Source organism: Elephas maximus, chromosome 3, assembly GCF_024166365.1.
Source record: "Elephas maximus indicus isolate mEleMax1 chromosome 3, mEleMax1 primary haplotype, whole genome shotgun sequence".
Taxonomy (NCBI): Eukaryota; Metazoa; Chordata; class Mammalia; order Proboscidea; family Elephantidae; genus Elephas; species Elephas maximus.
In genome coordinates, this window is record NC_064821.1 from 108902305 (window position 1) to 108924871 (window position 22567).

The following is a 22567-nucleotide window of genomic DNA, read 5'->3' on the forward strand; positions in this document are numbered from 1 at the left end:
CGTGTTTATTGCAGCTCTGTTTACAATAGCAAAAAGCTGGAAGCAACCAAGGTGCCCATCAACGGATGAATGGTTAAATAAATTATGGTATATTCACACAATGGAATACTACGCATCGATAAAGAACAGTGACCAATCTGTGAAACATTTCATAACATGGAGGAACCTGGAAGGCATTATGCTGAGTGAAATTAGTCAGATGCAAAAGGACTAATATTGTATAAGACCACTATCATAAGATCTTGAGAAATAGTATAAACTGAGAAGAACACATACTTTTGTGGTTACGAGATGGGGAGGGAGGGAGGGTGGGAGAGGGTTATTTACTGATTAGTTAGTAGATAAGAACTACTTTAGGTGAAGGGAAGGACAATACTCAATACACGGAAGGTCAGCTCAACTGGACTGGACCAAAAGCAAAGAAGTTTCCGGGATAAACTGAATGCTTCAAAGGTCAGCGGAGCAAGGGCGGGGGTTTGGGGACTATGGCTTAAGGGGACTTCTAAGTCAATTGGCAAAATAATTCTATTATGAAAACATTCTGCACCCCACTTTGAAGTGTGGCATCTGGGGTCTTAAATGCTAACAAGCAGCCATCTAAGATGCATCAATTGGTCTCAACCCACCTGGATCAAAGAAGAATGAAGAACACCAAGGTCACACGATAACTATGAGCCCAAGAGACAGAAAAGGCCACATGAACTAGAGACTTACATCATCCTGGAACTAGAAGAACTAGATGGTGCCTGGCCACAATCGATGACTGCCCTGACAGGGAGCATAACAGAGAACCCCTGAGGGAGCAGAACAGTGAGATGCAGACCCCAAATTCTCATAAAAAGACCAGACTTAATGGTCTGACCGAGACTAGAAGAATCCTGGCGGTCATGGTTCCCAAACCTTCTGTTGGCCCAGGACAGGAACCATTCCCGAAGGCAATTCATCAGACATGGAAGGGACTAGACAATGGATTGGAGAGAGATGCTGATGAAGAGTGAGCTACTTGTATCAGGTGGACACTTGAGACTGTGTTGGCATCTCCTGTCTGGAGGGGAGATGGGAGGGTAGAGAGGATTAGAAACCGGCAAAATGGTCAGGAAAGGAGAGACTGGAAGGGCTGACTCATTAGGGGGAGAGTAAGTGGGAGTATGGAGTAAGGTGTATATAAGCTTATATGTGACAGACTGACTTGATTTGTAAACTTTCACTTAAAGCACAATAAAAATTATTTAAAAAAAAATTGTATACTGATGTAGTCATCTACATATTGCTTTTTCACTCATTACGTTTTTAATATTCGCCAGTCCATTCTCTTGTCACTGGTTATTTGCTTTTTCTTATTTATTTTAGATTCATTTAGTCCACATGTAGTTCCACAATTACCCATTACCATACTGATGTTTTTCCTGGCAATGTTCAAAGAAATTAGAAATGAAATAGATCACATCCTTCATAATAAATTATATTACACATTTTGCACAACAAAAAGTCAACATCTCAACACCACTTCAAAACTATTTCATATGTTTATTCAAGGGCAGAGCCAACATGGCTCTGTAGACAGAAGCACCGTGTTGTCCCTCCACAGCAAAGACCCAAAAAACTAAAACAGAGATGAATATCAATCCTGGAACCCTAAGTATCAAATGAAGGGATAAAGAATTCAACCAAGCACCAAATCGAGTAAGAAACTGACGGAGCACACAGAGCTATGGAGTGGCATGGATTTGTCACCTTGGACCCCTCAGCCACCAAGAATGGTGGACATGGAGTATAGGAAGGCAACTTCACAGAGATCTCAGCAGGAGACAGAGCACCCAGTAACCAGTGGTACACGCTTTCTTGTCCCCCACCTTTCTTCCTCCTGCTATGTCTCCACTGCTTTCCAGAGGGACACAGTCGCTCGCCTGGGGAGACACTCCTTGCTTCTTGGATTTGCCCCACCCGTACAAGCCAGCTCCTTCAGTACCATTTTTATGTTGCTTTTTTTTAACATCTTTTGGTTTCTTCTCTCTCATCTCCTTCCTTTCCTTTCTCTCAAATGCCTGGCTCTGTGTGCCATCTTCACTCCTTCTTGACAAACTGTGCAGCACCACTCACCTGGGCAGCCACTTCCCTGATCCATGCCACCATGCCAGTGCCTGGGGACATTTTTTTTTTCTATTTGTCTTTCTTCATTTCTCAGTTTCTTATCTCTCTCTACCTTCATTCTTTTCCTTTCTTCTGAATACCTGACGCTGCGTGCCATCTCCACTCCTTCCAGACAGGCTGTCCAGTGCTACTCAGCTGGGGAGCACCTTCCTTGGTCCAAGTTGCCAAGCCAGGGGGCTCCCTTGGGACATGTTTTTCTTTTCTCAGTTTGTTATCTCTCTCTATGTCCCTTACTTTCCTTCCTCCCAGATACCCGGCACTACGCGCCATCTCCACTCCTTCTTGACAGGCTATGCGGAGCCACTGGGCTAGGGAGCACCTTCCCTGGACCATGCCACCATGCCAGTGGGCTCCCTTGGGACTTTTTCTTTTCTTTTCTCGGTTTCTTGTCTCTCTCTACCATCCTTCTTTCTTTTTTCCTGATGCCGTGTGCCATCTCTGCTCCTTCTAGACAAGCTGTGCAGCACCGCTCAGCTGGGAAGCCCCTTCCCTGGTCTGTGCCGCCAAGCCAGAGGGCTCCCTCAGAGAATATTTCTTCTTTTCTCAGTTTCTTGTCTCCACCTCCCTTACTTTCCTTTCTCCTAGACACCGCACCATGTGCCACCTACGTTCCTTCTTGATGAGCTGTGTAGTGCCATTTGGCTAGGGAGCCCCTTCCCCGGTCCACACCAGTGGGCTCCCTTGTTTTTTTTTTTTTTTTTTTCTTTTCTTGATTTCTTGTCTCTCTCAACGTTTCTTCCTTTCCATTCTCCCAACCACTTGGCTGAGTGTGCCCTTCTCTCTCTTTTTTTAAATCTAGTTTCTTATCTCTCCCTTCCTTCTTTTCCTTTCTCCCACCCAGCTAGCTGTGCGTGCTCTTTCTATCCCTTCTTGATGGGCTCTGCCATACTTCCCAGCTAGAAAGCCACTGGCACATGGCTTCCCCAGGTCTGCGCCACTCCAATGACAGGCTCCCTCAGCAGTTTTTTACTTTTATTTTTTGGCTTTTGTTTCTCTCTCTTCTTTCTCTCCCAAACCCACTTAGCTCCACACATCACATCCTCCCCCTCCCTCCTGCCTATCTTCACCGTGCACTAAGCATTGCGGCACAGGCAGAGTATATTGGAAATTACCCTGAACTGCCCCCCAATCCCCACCCTGTCAGCCCCAGTACATGCTGCAAATGAACCATTCAAGCTCCTGCCCTTCCACTGGACCTGCGCTGCTGCATCATAGCTGAGAACGTGGCCCAGCCCATTACACAAGGTAGTGACAAGTATCGTGCCCACAGACACCCAAACAACAAAAAACACCCAGCCTGTCTGCTCAGATGTAAGCAAATAAACCAAAAAAGCAGGATAAAACAAACAAATCTACAAATCAATAAAGAAAATAATTATTAAATGTCCCAAAGACAGCAGACAATATCAACACATATTTAAAAAAAAAAACAGGACAGGATGGTTCCAGTAGACATCCCCCCAACAACAACAAAAAAAAAAAAACCAGGTAACTTTCCAGTAGAAGAAAAGGCACTAGAACTACCTGATCCCAAACCAAAACCAAACTTGTTGCTGTCAAGTCAATTCCAAATCTTAGCGGCCCTACAGGTCAGAAAAGAACTGAAATCTCTGATACTCAGGGTTGTCCAGGAGATGAAGAAAAACGCAGACAAAAATGAGAAAAAAAAGACAAAATCATGGAAAAGACAAACAATGGAAGAATTCAGGAAAATAATACATGAACAAAATGTCAAAAAAAACCCTCACAATTAGAAATCATACAAAAACAGCAATTAGAAATACAAAAGATTTCAGAAACGGACAGTGTCATAGAAGGGCTGAGGCGCAGGTGTGAAACAATGGAAGACAGTACAATGAAAGTGAAAATCCTTGGATACCACTTTGAGGAAAAATCTGAGGAATGATGCGGGATATATCAAAGGCAAAAATCTGCGAGTGATCAGGGTTCCAGAATGGGGGAGAAAACAGAAAACAGACAGAATCATTGAAGATTTGCTGACTGAAAACTTCCCTAATATCATGAAAGATGAAAAGTTGACTATCCAAGAAATTCAATGAAACCCATATAGGATAGACCCAAAAAGGAAATCACTAAGGCATATCATAATCACACTCACTAAAACCAAAGACAAAGAAAAGAATCCTGAGAGCAGCTCGAGAAAAATGAAAAGTCACATACAGAGGGGAAACAATAAGACTAAGCTCTGATTACTCGACAGAAACCATGCAGGCAAGGAAGCACTACAAAACCTAAAAAACTGGAACGACATAAATAAAACCTTGAAAAAAAAAATTCCAACCGAGAATAATATATTCTGCAAAACTCTCACTCAAATGTGATGGTGAAAATATGGACATTTCCAGATAAACAAATTAAGGGACTATGTAAAAACCAAGCCAAACTTACAAAAATTATTAGAGGGAGTCCTTCAGTTGGAGAAAAAACATCAGATGACAGCCTGAATCTAGGATGCAAGATCGCATCAGCCAGATACCAACCTAGGCAATGAACTTTCAAGGATTAATCAACACTAGAAGATTTACAACAGGGAACCACAGGGGTTAATCTGTAAAGGACAACAACATCAGGACAACAAAAGAGAGAATAAATGGTGTAGTTATAGAACTTTCAAATGGAGAGGAAGGCAAGGTGATACCAAGTAATAAAAGACCAGTTCAAAGTTGGGATATAAGGTTAAATTTCAAGGTAACCACAAAGAAAGTTAACAAACCTACTCATCAAAATAAAGAAGAAAAACTTAAAGTCTCAGTATACACAAAAGGTACAAAAATGAAAGAAATGAAAAAAAAATCCACAAGCAAAAGGATTTCAGCATAGGAGATTAAGAGTAACAAAAAAATATCGTCACCACAAACAAAAAAACACTACAAGATGACAGCAATAAACTCACACCTATCAATAATTAAACTGAATGCAAATGGCCTAAATGCACCCATAAAGAGAAAGAGAGTGATAGAATAGATTAAAAAAAAAAAAAAAGGACAAATCAGTTGGATTCCTCCATGCCAACAAAAAGAACATCAAAGAGGAAATCACCAAATCAATACCATCTACAGTAGCCCCCAAGAAGATAAAATACTTAGGAATAAATCTTACCAGAGATGTAAAAGGCCTATACAAACAAAACTACAAGACAGTACTGCAAGAAATTAAAAAGAGACTTACATAAGTGGAAAAACATACTTTGCTCATGGATAGGAAGATTTAACATTGTAAAAATGTCTACTCTACCAAAAGCGATCTACAGGTACAATGCAATTTCAATCCAAATTCCGACATTTTTTAATGAGATGGAGAAACAAATCACCAACTTTATATGGAAGGGAAAGAGGTCCCAGATAAGTAAAGCATTACTGAAAAAGAAAAACAAAGTGGGAGGCCTCACTCTACCTGATTTTAGAACCTATTATACCGCCATAGTAGTCAAAACAGCTGGTACTGGTATAAAAACAGATACGTAGACCAAGGAAACAAAATTGAGAATCCGGACATAAATCCATCCACATATGAGCAGCTGAAATTTGACAAAGGCCCCAAATCTGTTAAATGGGGAAAAGACAGTCTTTTTAACAAATGGTGCTGGCATAACTGGATATCCATCTGCAAAAAAATGAAACAAGACCCATACCTCATACCATGCACAAAAACAAATTCAAAATGGATCAAAGACCTAAATATAAAATCTAAAACAATAAAGATCATGGAAGAAAAAACAGGGACAACGTTAGGAGCCCTAACACATGGCATAAACAGTATACAAAACATTACTAACAATGCAGAAGAAAAACTAGATAGCTAGGAGTTCCTAAAAATCAAACACCTATGCTCATCCAGCTACCTACAGACTGGGAAAAAGTTTTTAGCTATGACATTTCTGATCAGTGGCTAATCTCTAAAATCTACATGATATGGCAAAAACTCAACTACAAAAAGACAAATAACCCAATTAAAAAATGGGCAAAGGATACAAACAGGCACTTCACTAAAGAAGACATTCAGGTAGCTAACAGCTATATGAGGAAATGTTCACGATCATCAGCCATTAGAGAAATGCAAATCAAAACTACAATGAGATTCCATCTCATTCCAAGAACACTGGCATTAATCCAAAAAACACAAAATAATATACGTTGGAGAGGTTGTGGAGAGACTGGAACACTTACACACTGCTGGTGGGAATGTAAAATAGTACATCCACTTTGGAAATCGATTTGGCGTTTCCTTAAAAAGCTAGAAATAGAACTACCGTATGATCCAGCAATCCCACTCCTTGGAGTAGATCCTAGACAAATAAGAGCCGTCACACGAACAGATACATGCACACCCATTATTACTGCAGCACTGCTTACAACAGCAAAAAGATGGAAGCAACCAAGGTGCCCATTCACGGATGAATGGATAAAGAAATTATGGTATATTCACACAATGCAATACTACGCATTGATAAAGAACAAGGATCAATCTCTGAAATATTTCATAACATGGAGGAATCTGGAAGGCATTATGCTGAGTGAAATTAGTTGCAAAAGTGCAAATACTGTATAAGACCACTATTATAAGAACTCAAGAAATAGTTTAAACAAAGAAAATATTCTTTGATGTTTATGAGAAGGGGGAGGGAGAAAGGGAGGGAGGGAGGGACAGGGTAGTCACTAATTAGATAGTAGGTAAGAACTACTTTAAAAAAAAAAAAACCCAAACTACTTTAGGTGAAGGAAAAGACAACACACAATACAGGAGAGGACAGCACAACTGGACTAAACCAAAAGCAAAGAAGTTTCCTGAATAAACTAAATGCTTCAAAGGCCAGCGTAGCAGGGGCAGGGGTTTGGGGACCATGGTTTCAGGGGATATCTAAGTCAATTGGCATAATCAAATCTATTAAGAGAACATTCTGCATCCCACTTTGGAGAGTGGTATCTGGGGTCTTAAACACTAGCAAGCAGCCATCTAAGGTGTATCAACTGGTCTCATCCCACCTGGACCAAAGGAGAATGAACATCAAGGACACAAGGTAATTACGAGCCCAAGAGACAGAAAGGGCCACATAAACCAGAGACTCCATCACCCTGAGATCAGAAGAACTAGAAGGCGCCTGGCTACGACCAATGAGTGCCCTGAAAGGGAACACAACAGAGAACCCCTGAGGGAGCAGGAGAGCAGTGGGATGCAGGCCCCAAATTCTCATAAGAAGACCAGACTTAATGGTCTGACTGAGACTAGAGGGGCCCCGGTGGTTATGGCTCCCAGACCTTCTGTTAGCCCAGGACAGGAACCATTCCCAAAGCCAAATCTTCGGACAAGGACTGGACTGGACAATAGGATAGAAAAAGATGCTGGTGAAGCATAAGCTTCTTGGATCAAGTAGGCGCACGAGACTACATTGGCATCTCCTATCTGAAGGGAAGATGAGAGAGGAGAGGGGGTTAGAAGCTGGCGGAACGCATGCAAAGAGAGTGGAGTGAAGGAGCGGGCTGTCTCATTAGGGTGAGAGCAAGTAGGGCTATATAGTAATGTGTATATAAATTTTTATATGAGAGACTGACTTGATTTGTAAACTTTCACTTAAAGCAAAAAAAAAAACAAAAAACCGAGATCCAATCCCAGAGGTCACGATTGCTGGACCCTCTGTTAGCCCAAGACTGGAACCACTCCTGAAGCCAACTCCTCAGACAGGGACTGGACTGGACTATAAGACAGAAAATGATACTGGTGAGGAGTGAGTTTCCTGGCTCAAGTAGACACATGAGAATCTTCAGGCAGCTCCTGTCTGGAGGCAAGATGAGAAGCTAGATGAGGACAGGTGCTGGCTGAATGCACACGGGGAATACAGGATAGTGAGGAGGAGGGTGCTGTCTTATTAGGGGAAGTACAGCTAGGAGAACACAGCAAGGTTTGTATAAGTTTTTATAAGAGAGTCACTTGATTTGTAAATGTTCACTTAAAGCACGATAAATTAAAAAAAAAAAAACAGGATCCATCAATATGCTGTCTACAAGAGATACACCTTGGAAACAAAGACATAAATTTATTAATCAAAAGATGGAAAAAAATATATCAAGCAAACAGCTACTGAAAATGCAGGAGTGGCAATACTAACTACAGATAAAATGGACTTTAAAACAAAATCCACCATAATAGAAAAAGAAGGGCATCATGTAATGATTAAAGGGACAATCCATCATGAAAACATAACCATAATAAATATCTACACACCCAATGACAGGGCTCCAAAATACATAAAACAAACTCTAACAGCACTGAAAAGAGAACTGAAGTTTGAACAATAATAGTAGGAGACCTCAACACACCATTCTCTGTAAACTGCAGGATACCCAGAAAGAAACTCAACAGAGATACAGAAGATCTAAAGGCCGCAAACAGCCAAACTGATCTCACGGACATATATAGAACACTCCACCCAACAGCTGCAAATTACACATTCTTTTCCAACGCACATGAATGTTCTTCAGAACATACCACATAGTAGGCCACAAAGCAACCCTCGACAAAATCCAAAACACTGAGATAATACAAAGTATCTTCTCTGATCACAACACCATCAAAGTAGAAATTAACAACAGGAAGAGCAAGGAAAAAAATCAATTACATGGAAACTGAATAACATCCTGCTTAAAAACTATTGGGCATTAGAAGAAATCAAAGATGGAATAAAAAAATTCCTAGAAACAAACAAGAATGAAAACATATCATACCAAAACCTCTGGGACATAGCAAAGGCAGTCCTGAGAAGTCAATTATAGCAATGAATGCACACATCAAAAAAGAAAAAAGGGACAAAATCAAAACATTAGCTACACAACTCGAACAAATAGAAAGAGAACAGCAAAGGAAGCCCACAGCCCCCCCCCAAAAAAACCCCAGAAGAAAGTAAATAATAAAGATCAGAGCAAAAAAAAAAAGAAATAGACAATAAAAAGAATCAACAAAACCAAAAGTTGGTTCTTTGAAAGGATTGACAAAATCGACAAACCACTGGCCAAACTGACAAAAGAAAAATGGGAGAGGACACAAATAACCCAAATAAGAAATGAAATGGGGGACAACATTACAACAGACCCAACTGAAATAAAAAGGATCATAACAGAGTACTATGAAAAAATATACTCCAACAAATTTGAAAGCCTAGAGGAAATGGACAAGTTTCTAGAAACGCACTATCTACCCAAACTAACACAAAATGATGTTAGAAATCTGAACAGACCCATAACAATGAAAAGGTAATTAAAAAAAAAAAAAAAAAACTCTCAACAACAACAACAAAAAACCCTGGCGCAGATGGCTTCACTGGAGAATTCTACCAAACATTCAAAAAAGAACTTACACCAGTACTACTTAGATTATTTCAGAACACAGAAAAGGAAGGGATACCTCCAAATACATTCTATGAAGCCAGTATAATCCAGATACCAAAACCAGGCAAAGACACCACAAAAAAGGAAAATTATAGACGAGTATCTTTCGTGAGTATAGATGCGAAAATTCTCAACAAAATTCTAGCCAACAGAATTCCGCATCGTATCAAAAAATAATACACCATGACCAAGTGAGATTCATGCCAGGTATGCAAGGATGGTCAATGCTAGAAAATCAATCAACATAATCCACCACATAAAGGCATTTGACAAAACCCAACACCCATTCCAAACTCTCAATAAAATAGATATAAAAGGGAAATTCCTCAACACAATAAAGGGCATCTATTGGAAACCCTGGTGGCGTAGCGGTCAAGTGCTACAGCTGCTAACCAAAGGGTCGGTAGTTCGAATCTGCCAGGCGCCCCTTGGAAACTCTATGGGGCAGTTCTACTCTGTCCTACAGGGTCACTGTGAGTCGGAATTGACTCGACGGCACTGGGTTTTGTTTTTTGGTTTTATACAAAACCAACAGCCAACATCATTCTTAATGGAGAGAGGCTGAAAACATTCCCCTTGAAAACAGAAAGAAGACAAGGATGCCCTTTATCACCACTCCTATTTAACATTGTGCTGGAAGTCCTAGCTAGAGCAATGAGGCAAGAAAAAGAAATACAGGGCATATAAATTGGTAAAAAAGAAGTAAAACTGTCCCTAACCAAGTCAAGCATACAAAAATCAATTGGGTTCCTATACACCAAAAAAGAGAACTTCGAGAAGAAAATCAAGAAAACAATACCATTTATAATAGCCTTCAAAAAATAAAATACTTAAATAAATCTAACCAAGGACATAAAAGACCAATACAAAGAAAACTATAAAACACTACTGCAAGATATGAAGACAGACCTACATAAATGGAAAAACATACCATGCTTACGGATAGGTAGGTTCAACATTGTGAAGATGTCGATTCTACCCAAAGCAGTTTACAAACACAACACGATCCTGATCCAAATACCAACAGTATTCAACGAGATAGAAAAATGAATCATTAACTTTATATGGAAAGGAAAGAGGCCCTGGATAAGTAAAGCACTACTGAAAAAGAAGAACGAAGTAGAGGGCCTCGCACTACCTGACCTCAGTAACTACTATACAGCTACGGTAGTCAAATCAGCCTGGTACTGGTACAACAACAGACCAATGGAACAGAATCAAGAACCCAGATACAAATGTATCTACCTATGGACATGTGATATTTGACAAAGGCCCAAAGTCCATTAAATGGGGAAAAGACAGTCTTTTTAACAAATGGTCCTGGCAAAACTGGATGTCTATCTGTAAAAAAATGAAATAGGGCCCATATTTATACCACATACAAAAATTAGTTTAAAATGGATCAAATAAAAAAACAAACCAAATTCAGTGCAGTTGAGTCAATTCCGACTCATAGCAACCCTATAGGACAGAGTATAACTGCCCCATAGAGTTTCCAAGGAGCAGCTGGCGGATTCGAGCTGCCAACCCTTTGGTTAGCACCTATAGCACTTAACCACTATGCCACCAGGGTTTCCTAATGGATCAAATACCTAAATATAAAACCAAAAACTGTAAAGATCATGGAAGAAAAATAGGGTCAATGCTACAGGTCCTAATACACAGCATAAATAGGATACAAGCCATAACTAACAATATTCAAACACCAGAATATCAGCTAGGTAACTGGGATCTTCTAAAAATTAAATATTTACGCTCATCAAGATTTCACCAAAAGAGTAAAAAGAGAACCTACAGACTGGGAAAAAAATTTTGGCTATGGCATATCCGACAAAGGTGTAATCTCTAAAATCTACAGGAAAATCCAACACCTCCCCAACAAAAAGACAAATAATTAAAAAGTGGACAAAGAAAATGAACTGATACTTCACCACAGAAGACATTCAAGCACCTAAAAGACAGGTGAGGAAATGATCATGATCACTAGCCATTAGAGAAATGCAAATCAAAACTGCAATGAGATATCATCCTACCCTGACATTACTGGCACAAATCAAAAAACACACAATAACAACTGTTGGAGAGGCTGTGGAAAGAAGATTGGAATGCTTATGCACTAATGGGGGGAATGCAAAATGGTACAACCATTTTGGAAAATGATATGGCACTTCCTTAAAAAGATAGAAATAGAAATATCATATGATCCACGAATCCCACTCCTAGGAATGTATCCTAGAGAAATAAGAGCCATCACATGAATAGACATATGCACACCCATGTTCACTGCAACATTATTCTCAATAGCAAAAAGATAGTAACTAAGTGCCCATCAACAGATGAATGGATAGACAAGCTATATTACACACACACAATGGAATACTATGCAACGATAAAGAACAATGATGAATTTTCAAAACATCTCACAACATGAATGAATCTGGAAGGCATTACGCTGGGTAAAATAAGTCAATCACAAAAGAACAAATACTAAATGAGACCACTATTATAAAAACCCAAGAAAAGGTTTACATACAGAAAGACAAAATCTTTGATGGTTATGAGGGAAGGAAGGGAAAAACACTAACGAGACAGTAGATAAGTGGAAACTTTAGTGAAGGGTAAGACGGTATACAATACAGGGGAAGTCACCACAACTTGACCAAAGCAAAGTGACTGAAGCTTCACAGACACATCCAAACTCCCTAAGGGACCGAGTTACTGTGCTGAGGTCTGGGGACCATGGTCCCAGGGGACATCTAGCTCATGTAGCATTACATGGTTTATAAAGAAAATGTTCTATATCCTACCTTGGTGAGTAGCATCTGGGGTCTTAAAAACTTGTGAGCAGCCATCTAAGATACATCCACTGATCCCACTTCACCTGGAGCAAAGGAGAATGAAGAAAACCAAAAATACAAGGGAAAGATTAGTCCAAAGGACTAATGGTCCACAACTCCACAGCCTCCACCAGACTGAGTTCAGCACAACTAGATGGTGCCAAGCTACCACCACTGACTGCTCTGACAGGGATCACAATACAGGGTCCTGGGCAGAACAGGAGAAAAATGTAGAACAAAATTCAAACTCACAAAAAAGCCCTCACTTAATGGTCTGTCAGATACAGGAGAAACCCAAAGAGTATGGGCCCCAGACACCATTTTCACTCAGTACTGAGGTCACTCTTGAGGTTTGCCCTTCAGCCCAAGATTAGACAGGCCTATAAAACAAATAGCACACGTAGTTCAACCACGTATACTAAACAGGCACACCAGCCCAGGGTCAAGGATGAAAAGGCAGGAAGAGACAGGAAAGCTGGACAAATGGAAACAGGGAACCCAAGGTCGAGAAGGGAGTGTTGACATGCTGCAGAGTTGGCAAATCAAGTTGTAAAATGGTATCAAACAACAGAGAGCCATTTTCAGGCCAAATTTCCTCATCCCCCAGCTTGTACTGGGTCCAGGCTGTGTCACAGAAGAAAATTAACTTCTTTTTTTTTAGTTCCTCCAATTTAGATTTAGATCAGTTCTGAAGAAGGCATTCCTTAGGAATGCTAGGCTGATTCCCCATGTCCTCACTTCTTCTTCCTGAGCCTATACTTCTTATCTCCTATAATAATTGGCCCAGGGGAAGGGTAAGCGTGCTGACTTCTGGTCTTTAATGAGGTTATTCTCCCAATCAGGCTGGTACTTAACCTCTCTGTAGGTCTGGCCTAGGGCTGTTAAGACTCCTACTAGAGCCAAGTCCTGAAGGTCAGGGATATGGCCTGGCTTCAAATTTCAAATGCTTGGGGCCCGGTCCAAGCTCCATGATATGAAGTGAAAAAGATGAAAGAGAAGAGAGTGGGTCTGGCTGAAGATAGGGTGAGAGGCCTCCAACAGGCGATGGATAAGATGATCAGAGACACATTGGTAGAGCAAAGGTCCAGGGTGCTCCCAACAATCTTCCCACCACTCGTTAAGGTCTACAAAAAGGCAGACGTCAGCCAGTATTAAATTTAGCCACTGCTAGATGGTACTTGAACACCAACAGAGTGGAAAAGTGAGAATATACAGGGGTCAAAAGTAGCGGATTTAGGGAAAAAGAACTCAGTGTTTCTTGAGGACTTGAACCTCTCACCATCTGCCTAGGCCTAGGGAAAGGTTCACACCGTTCCCACAGGTGGCCAAATTGGGTCCGGAGGATAAATCTTGAGGTCTCAAAACTCAGGTGTTTCTTGAGGACTCAAACCACTCACCACCTGCTCAGGCCTAGGGACAAAGTTCGCACCGTTCCTGTAGGCAGCCAAAAACCCCTCACTATCCTAACCCTACCAGCCCTAAGGCTCCCAGGCTGATTAGGCCCAGTGGGGTGAAGTCTTAACTCCTCTCTCAGGAGAGATCTATTATCTTCAACCCCACCCACAAACCCAAATGCTTTTAAGAAAAGTACTAAAGACAAAAGGTGAAGACTAGGAAGCAAAAGTGGGGAGATCATAGAGAAAAGAAACCTATGTCAGAGTGGAGCACAAGCAAAGAGTTGAGTCCAAGGAAAACTGACCGCTTCGAAGAGGCACCGAACAAGGAGGTCCAGGTGGCTATTTGCCTTCCTAAGGGTCTGGATTCCATGGGCTGTGTCCACTTGTATCCTCGAAGCCAGGACTAAATCTGTCCCACCTGGGGTGCCAAAACTGTTACCACCGAGGGCACAGAAGCCCTCTAGACTCAATGGGTCCTTGTCTTTTTCTTGTAAGGATACACAGAGGAGACAATTTTGGGTTCAGCTCTAACAGGTTTATTTTACTTGCGACAAGTAAAAGGAGTCACTTGGGGCTCATGCTGCTCCAAAAGACTGACTCAAAAGGGAAAGCAAGGCTAGGGCTTATATGGGTTCGGTGGAGACAACAGAGCAATGAGTATTCAGCGGTTTCTTTGAAGGGGCGGGTACTTCTCAGAATGGCGGTGCATACTAATCAGGTTGTGCGCAAATCTGGAATCCAAGATGGAACCTGCTGATGTTCAAGATGAAGACCCCTCGGCAGCCCTTGGCATCACTTATTATGGGATATAGCACAGGCGCACTGGTCATCTGCACTGCTTTGCCCCCTTCAGTGGGCCAAGGGAGGTCAAACAGTGGTCACACATTGTTCTGCGCATGCAGAGCCTGTAAGAAGGGTACAGGGACTAGAAAAACACTAAGGAGGAGGCAGTAATTCATGGGTTGTTTTAACTTTATGTTGACAGGATGTGGTTCCTGTTTACCCAACTTCTAGGTGGTAATCTTTTAACAGCTCTTTTATTCTGCCAGCAGAGTTAGCCCTATCTGTCCCACAAGATCAAATAACTTATCCTTTCTAAACTTCAATTTCTTATTTGTAAAGTAGTGGTAATAGCAGCCTCTACACCTTCAAAAAATCCTTTTTAGGATGCAATGAGAAAATAAAGGTGAACTGCTAAATGCAGTACCTAACTCATAATTAAATATTTAATAAATGTGGATTTTTATTACTTCTACACATCTTTTCACTTTCATGTCAATTTCTGGTTGATACAAATATTTTCCCCAATGTGTTGCCTTCTTTGCATTTTGATCAAACATGAAAATAAAGGTGGAATAAATAAATAAACATCAATCCCGCTGCCATGGAGTGGATTCTGACTCATAGTGACCCTACAGTACAGAGTAGAACTGCCCCAAACAGTTTCCAAGGAGTGGCTGGCATATTCAAACTGCCAAACTTTTGGTTAGCAGCCCAGCTGTTAACCACTGTGTCACCAGGGCTCCAAAGAAGGAATAGCTTACTCTAGAAGCGCACAAGTAGAGGTACCTAAGCAGTTCTGGGGAGAAAGTGAAGCCTCTGCCAAGGCTACCCCCTGCTCCACCGCAGATCCCCTCACCTCACAGCCCACCAAGCCACGGCTTCTAACTGCAGTTTGGCCTGACCATGCTGTGGCCCTAACTGCAGCTTGAATTTGGTGCCAAAATTTTGTGCATGCACAAGCCAGGATTTTGGTATGCACGCAGGACCTGAAGAGCTGTGTCCTCAATCTGTCCTTGCACCTGAACATCACTGACATGATTCAACATCCAGACCTCCAAATGTGCACATGGGAGAGCTAAGGGCAGAGAGTTCAGGGCACCAAACCCAACCCCCAGATGCCACTGGAAATAAAAAGCTCCCCAACCCCCTCAAACAGGGAGGGTGTGGTCTTTTGGCTGCTAGGCCCCAGGCTGCTCCTTGTTTGTGCAAACAATAAATTGCCACTTTCTGTTTCCCTTGCAACTGGTGGTGTGGAGTCCGTCTTATTTCAATCAGCTAATAGAACAGGACAAGAACCTTTGTTCAGTTACAAAAGGGCACTGAGAGAAGAATTTCACGTGTTAGATATGACACTCCACCCCTCCATCTTAGTTCTTTACTGAACTTTTAAAAAGTTTCCATAAGGTAGTACCCCGCCCCTCCCCCCAAAAAATTCTTGCTGTTGGATCAGTTCTGACTCATAGCAACCCTACAGGACAGAGTAGAACTGCCTTCATAGGGTTTCCAGGGAGCAGCTGGTGGATTTGAACTGCAGACCTTTTAGTTAGCAGCTGAGCTCTTAGCCACTAGGCCACCATGGCTCCCCATAGGGAAGTAGCTGTCTTATTCATCTAAATATAGAATAAACAGTGGGGGGAACAAATGAATGACATTATCTACCACAACGCTAATTTCCACTATGATCATTCTCAATAATCAGATTACTGACCCTGAATGGAAATTTAGACCTCATGCAGTACAAATTTATTTTCAAAAGTTTATAAGAAACTGAAGCCCAGAGTTGATGAGTGACTTGCCCAACGCTGGACAGTGAAGGAGCTCAACTGGATGCTTGAAACAAAATCCATAAGTTCTTCAACGAGTTTATATAAACTCACCACGTTAATTAGGCACTAGAAGACGTTATGAAATTATACGACGTGTTTTCAATCCACTTTCCCATTTTCAGTGTGTTAACCGTATTTAAACTTATTTCCACATTTCCACATACGTAAATACTGCTAAATACATCACCTAAATACAGCTCGCAACCTGTGAAATCTGTCACATGCCTTGGCGAATCACAAAGTGGACAGTGGCTAACGGATGAATCCTGCTGGAAAAAGGGTACCAAGCAAGGGAAATTATTCAGGGAAGAGACAAGTTTATATCCAGAAAAAAAAGGAAAACATAAAAGGTCCTTGGGTCACATAACATCGACTCTTCTTGCTCACAGAGGGTCCTAGTAAACAGTAATACCTGGGAAGGAGATACCTACGGCATTTCGTGATTCAAGGGAGATTGCTGCCGCTGGATAAGACGAATTTCAGCAACCGAACTTCAGCAACCTCTTCTGAGGCCAGAGAACCCGCAGGGGGAAACCTTGGCGGATGAAAAGCGCGGGCCAGCGAGCTCTCGTCGCTGCGTCACAGCCAAGGCGGACCGCTGGAAACATCGTCCCAGCAATGAAGGATCCAGGGACGGTGGTGGAGAGAATCTTCGTCCAAAATCTCATCCAGTCGCTCCGTGTGCAACACAGGAACCTGTGTACTATCTGGCCGTAATAGCCCTCATTCTCTCCGATGCAGAATCGACAGAGCCGTTTCTGTTTGCTCTCGATAGAAGGTTCCCTAGGTTTCTAGCCGGACCGTTTAGGGATGTGCTCTGTATCTTATTTCCGGTAGTGGGGAGGAGCAGTTGCCATGGTAATCAGAGAAAGGCCGAAATCGGTCCCGTGGCGGTGAGAGGATCGCCGAATCGCTGAAGTAAATTGGCTGCGCTTCCTTGTTTGACAGCTGTAATTAGGTAGCAAATGACTAGCAGTCTCAGTCTCTTCGCTCTCCCTACCGCCGTCAGTGTTTTGCTTCCTCTTCTACCTGCTTCTTTTACTTCTCTCTCAGTAATACTAACAGTTGGTGTGTGTATGTACCAACAATGTACATATAAATGCAGTTTTATGCCAGGGAAAGACCAAAGTAGGTATTCTCCGAGATTAGCTGTGAACGTATTTCACTGTGTGGAGAAGGTGACTGGATGGCTGGCTGTTTTCGCTTGGCCTTTTAGAAGCCTCAGGCGCTTGTTAACAGTTTATTTTTCTTGCTATTGTGTGGCTGGTTATTTATGGAGCCGTTTGCTGCAATGTGCTCTCTAGGCCCCTGTCTCGGTCTCGGGCTGAAGTTGTAAACGAAGGAGGTTTCCAAGCCTGAGGGGTGCAATTATATATTTATTTAAGCTTCGGTTTAGTCTCTCGTTAGAGAAAAGAGAAGAATAGAATTCTGGAACATTTCTGTCGTGGGATTTCCACGTGAGAGAGTCACCTTATTTCGAAAGAGTATTCCAGGACAATCCTAAAAAACATCGAACAGTTTTCCTTCATGTTTGTGAGGAGACGTGTGCACGCATATGTGTTTAAAACACTGATGCTTAATTATAGTGATACCAATTTGCAGTAACCAGACTGTGACACCACATCCCTGTGGGGTCCTTCTGAATCTGGTGTAATATGAAAGTGTCAGGCAGGCGGTCTGTGTATTATAAATAGGGTACTTCATCCATGATAAACGATTATTATCTTTCTTTCCCAAGTGTAAAAGACCTATATAATTCAAGAAGGTGCAAGTGATTTAGGCCTCCTGAGTAAGAATCCAGTGAGTCCTGAAGGAGACCCTACCTGTGTCGTCTTATTGCTGAACTTGAAATATTCAATTTATTAGGTTGGAATGTATTTTTAGAAGTCAAAGCTGGGTAATGTTGGAAGCTGTTAGACCACCAGCACAATCTAGTGACCCATAGTAAGCATTGTCCAAAAAGCCTTAATCCAGTTTAATGAAAAAGAAACTGTTCTCAGAATTTACTGCCTGTGCCACTTGCTACTAACTGGGTAGCATCTCTGTCTCTCAATTTCCTCATCTGTAAAAGGGACAAAAAAAAATCTGACCACTGTAGTAGGGTAAAACAAGATGTATGACATTTCTGTAAGCTCTGATAAGCAGAGACCAAACCAAAACCAAACCTGGTGCCATCTAGTCAATTCTGACTCAACAGCGACCCTATAGGACAGAGTAGACCTGCCCCATAGAGTTTCCAAGGAGTGCCTGGCAGATATGAACTGCTGACCCTTTGGTTGGCAGCCATAGCACTTAACCACTATGTCACCAGGGTTTCCAATAAGCAGAGGTGCTATATAAATCTAGCTATACTATTATTAATAACGGAGCACAGTAAAATTTTATTATGATAATGTTATAAATAGAATTTTTAAAATTTAAATCATTTAATATGTGAGGATTATTGAGATGCTAGTGAAATGATGTGGTTGATCCTGCTTTGGAGGATAGGTATGTACTGTCAATCACATTATATCAACGTCTCGTTACTGTGGAGTTTCACTCTTATCTATGGTTTATTTAGCATCTATATGCCGGGCACTGTTCTAGGTGATTAATTTATTTAATCTTCATAACAACCTATGAAGAATCTCATCTGACTGTTCACTTATTTTGAGAAAACAGATGTGTGCTTTTCCTTTGTTCTATGATTGTTTTTTGGTATTATATCTTTGTTCTTTTGGCTGTTATCACATACTTGATATATAGATAGATATAAAAAATATCACTAGAAATCAACTGATAAGGGCTTATTCTAATTGGAAATATTGTAATACTTTTTTCATTCTTTTATTTATAATATTCTTTTTCTTTGTTTTTTAAGTAAAAAATTTTAATGCCTTAATTTTTCCTCCATTTGAAAGGCAAGGTGACATTTGCACTTTAGAAGATTAACATCGACTAAAACAGGGTCCTGATGGTGCAGTGGTTAAGAACTTGGCTGCTAACCAAAAGATCAGCAGTTCGAATCCACCAGCCACTCGTTGGAAACCCTGTGGGGCATTTCTACTCTGTCCTATAGGGTCGCTGTAAGTTGGAATCAACTCAACGACAATGGTTTGGTTTTTTTTAAAAAACAAATTTTTAAATTATTTTCTAGCAGAATGGCCAGCAGTCCAGGAAGTGACGCAGCTCTCTCCAGTCAGAAATCTACGCTTTCAGAGAGTTCTCGAACAAAAAAGTTCCCATTAACTGAAGAGGAGATATTTTATATGAATTGTAGAGCTGCCTACCTAACTGTTTTCAAAAGCAGCTTAGAAAACATTATTTCAAAAGATCAACTTTATTTAGGTAATTTTTTTTAATTTATGTATTTTGCATTGTTTATTGAAAGTTAGTAGATAGGAAGACTTCAATTAGAATTACATTGCTGAATCATCTCAATTTCTTAGTGAAGCTTGAGCAATGCAACTACATTAAGCTATTGTGCCATCAAAATGAAACTTCCAGTGTTTATACAGACTAGATCAGTCTTTTTAATGCTTCCATCAATTACTTGCTTTAAAAATTTTTTTACTTCCATTTTGATACTTTAAGTTCATAATAATAGAATTAAAGTACTTTCTGATTCTGAGTCACTAGTCTGAATTTGACCTATACTGGGGAAAATGTAAATGATACAAAAGAACGGGTTGCATGATTATAAAAGAGAAGTATTAGGAGATAAGTGAAATTTTGAGAGTTAGAAGTTGTAGGGTTTGTTGTTTTTATTTGGTCCGTTGTTGCATCTCTCTATTATCACATCTTAAAATTCCTTTGTTTGCCAAGTCCCCCAAACCACTGGATTTGATACATATAAAATAATTTAGAGGCCTTTGTAGTCCCTTAAAAGAACAATACTGGATAACCCTGACTACTTAAAGCCAGTTTCATCAAGGCTAATAACTTTATGAACAGAGATACTTATTTGCCAACTTTAGAATCAGTGTCCTTAAATCTCTGACATGTTCTTGCCAACAGTGTCTTCGGTTTATACTCGTAAGAAGATCTATATTTGATGAAATCCATTTTGGGTACTATGGGAAGTGAAAAGATTAACTAAAATGTATTTATTGCCTAAATAAAGTCTTATTTGTAAAATAGTTTTAATGCAAATGCACATGACTAGTTAAAGTGATATTTTGAGTTATGTTTATTATCTTGATTTATGTAATTTTAAATTAATAAAATATCCTGTCTCAGTTTTTAAGTATTAGTGTTTAATAGAAATTAAATCGTATAGAGAGAATTTCAGTTAATTAAAATTACTTCTGAGTAATTTGCCGTTATTTCTGAAATTTCTGAAGTTTTTCTCTATTCTGGTGAAGATAGGCTGAGATTGCTAACAGGTTTCAAAATTTCACTTGCCCTCCCCTGCTATGGCATTTAGTTTGTAAATCAGTAAGTGTGTATTGCAAAGGTGCTGTCAGTCTTAACAGAATTTTCTGAGAGGATAATACAGTGCTTATCTCTGTAGTGTTATATACACTTTAGGTTTTATGATAGAATGCTGTTTGTAACATTGTAATGACTGTTGATTTGATGATGTACAGACTTTGTGATATCCCACCTAAGTTTGTTGGCAATATCCAATAACCTACTCCTCACTTATCAATTATCTCATCTGACATTTCACATTTACAACAGTAGTGAAAAATTTACTATAGAACTATTTTGTGCATTAATGACGTACGACTGGAAGTAACAAACACCGATGTGCAAGACGAGAGTAACGCTGGCTATGATGGTTAAGGTTTTGTGTCAGGTTGTCTGGGTTGTGATTCCCAGTGGTTTGGCAGTTATGTGTAGATGTAATTTGGTAGTTATGTAATGATGTAATTTGGCAGTTATGTAATCATCCTCCATTTTGTGATCGGATGTGGTCATCCTCCATTTTCACATTGTACCAATTTTTGTGTAACGACCTGGCCTTTGGAACCTAACCATGTCAATGAGTGAGGAGTGAGTGTGTAAGATTTTACAACAGAAGTTGATAGCACAATGCAGTACGGCTATACCTTTTAAAATTCTGCTAATTCCTGCTATGGTACTTAGGAATTATCATTCATTGATTTTAGATAGCGTTAAGTCTTGTTTTTCTTTATAAATGTTATGATTAATATGCAGAGATTTGCTTATTTGTAAATTACCATATTACTGCTATTCAACTGTACAAAATATTTACAGTTGTTTAAAACCATTATGTTTTTAGTATGATGTGACATATGCAAATATACAAAGCCTTTCTTGCATTGTAATTCTTTGCCTTCCACATATGTAAGGACATGATTTTCAAAGTAGGACTGTGTCTTAGTCATTTAGTGCTGCTATACAGAAATACCACAAATGGATGGCTTTAACAAAGAGAAATTTATTTCTTCACAGTAAAGTAGGCTCAAAGTCCAAATTCAAGGCATCAGCTTCAGGGAGAGGCTTTCTCTCTCTGTTGGCCTTCTCATCAATATTCCCCCAAACTAGGAGCTTCTCTGCTCAGGGACTCCAGATCCAAAGGACGCGCTCTATTCCCAGCACTGCTTTCTTGGTGGTATGAGACCCTCCCTCTCTGCTTGCTTCCCTTTCCTTTTTACCTTTTGATAAAACTCCCTTTGCATTAGATTAGGGATGTGACCTGGGTAAGGTGTTACAATCCCACCCTAATCCTCTCTAACATAAAATTATGATCACAAAATGGAGGACAACTACACAATACTACACAATACTGGGAATCATGGCCTAACCAAGTTGACACATATTTTTGGGGGACACACTTTGATCTATGACAGAATGTATTATAAATACTGGCTGTAAGTTTATTTTTTAAAAGTTCTGGTTAAAATGAAAATAATTGGACCTTTTCATCTCTATAATAGTCTGCTTTCATAGTATTATTGACATTCTTGATTTTTAGCAGGACCCTAAATGCAAATGGGTACTTTCTGTGCATATATTTGATGTTTGAAGCATGATTAATATTCTGGAAGGTCTACTACATAATAGAGATGAACATTTTAGATATCATGCCCTATTGACTTAATATTCTCAAACTAATAATTTCTTTATTTGAGCCTTCATTAAATGTTTGTTGCGTCAGAAAAAGTAACAATTGAGGCTTTCATCCTCAAAATAATTAAGTGACTCATCCGGAACAAAAGAGA

At 40.2% G+C, this 22567-nt stretch overlaps 2 protein-coding genes across 6 annotated transcripts in view; one reads left to right on the plus strand and one right to left on the minus strand.

Moving 5' to 3' along the window:
• The window catches only part of ITGB3BP (integrin subunit beta 3 binding protein), a 90279-nt gene extending 73126 nt beyond the window's left edge, over positions 1–17153 (minus strand). The window contains exon 1 of the mRNA XM_049879468.1: positions 16826–17153. Within this exon, the coding sequence (XP_049735425.1) occupies positions 16826–16830 (5 nt within the window). The 5' untranslated portion in view covers positions 16831–17153. The remainder of the gene's footprint in view (positions 1–16825) is intronic.
• An 84-nt stretch (positions 17154–17237) lies between these two features.
• The window catches only part of EFCAB7 (EF-hand calcium binding domain 7), a 54959-nt gene continuing 49629 nt past the window's right edge, over positions 17238–22567 (plus strand). For 2 of the 5 annotated variants that reach the window (XM_049879469.1, XM_049879473.1), the window contains exons 1-2: positions 17244–17352; positions 19537–19724. In XM_049879469.1, coding sequence (XP_049735426.1) covers positions 19538–19724 — 187 coding nt within the window. In that variant the 5' untranslated portion in view covers positions 17244–17352; position 19537. Of the gene's footprint in view, positions 17353–19533; positions 19725–22567 lie in introns of all 5 variants that reach the window. The other 3 variants (XM_049879471.1, XM_049879472.1, XM_049879470.1) reach the window with 3 other exon arrangements.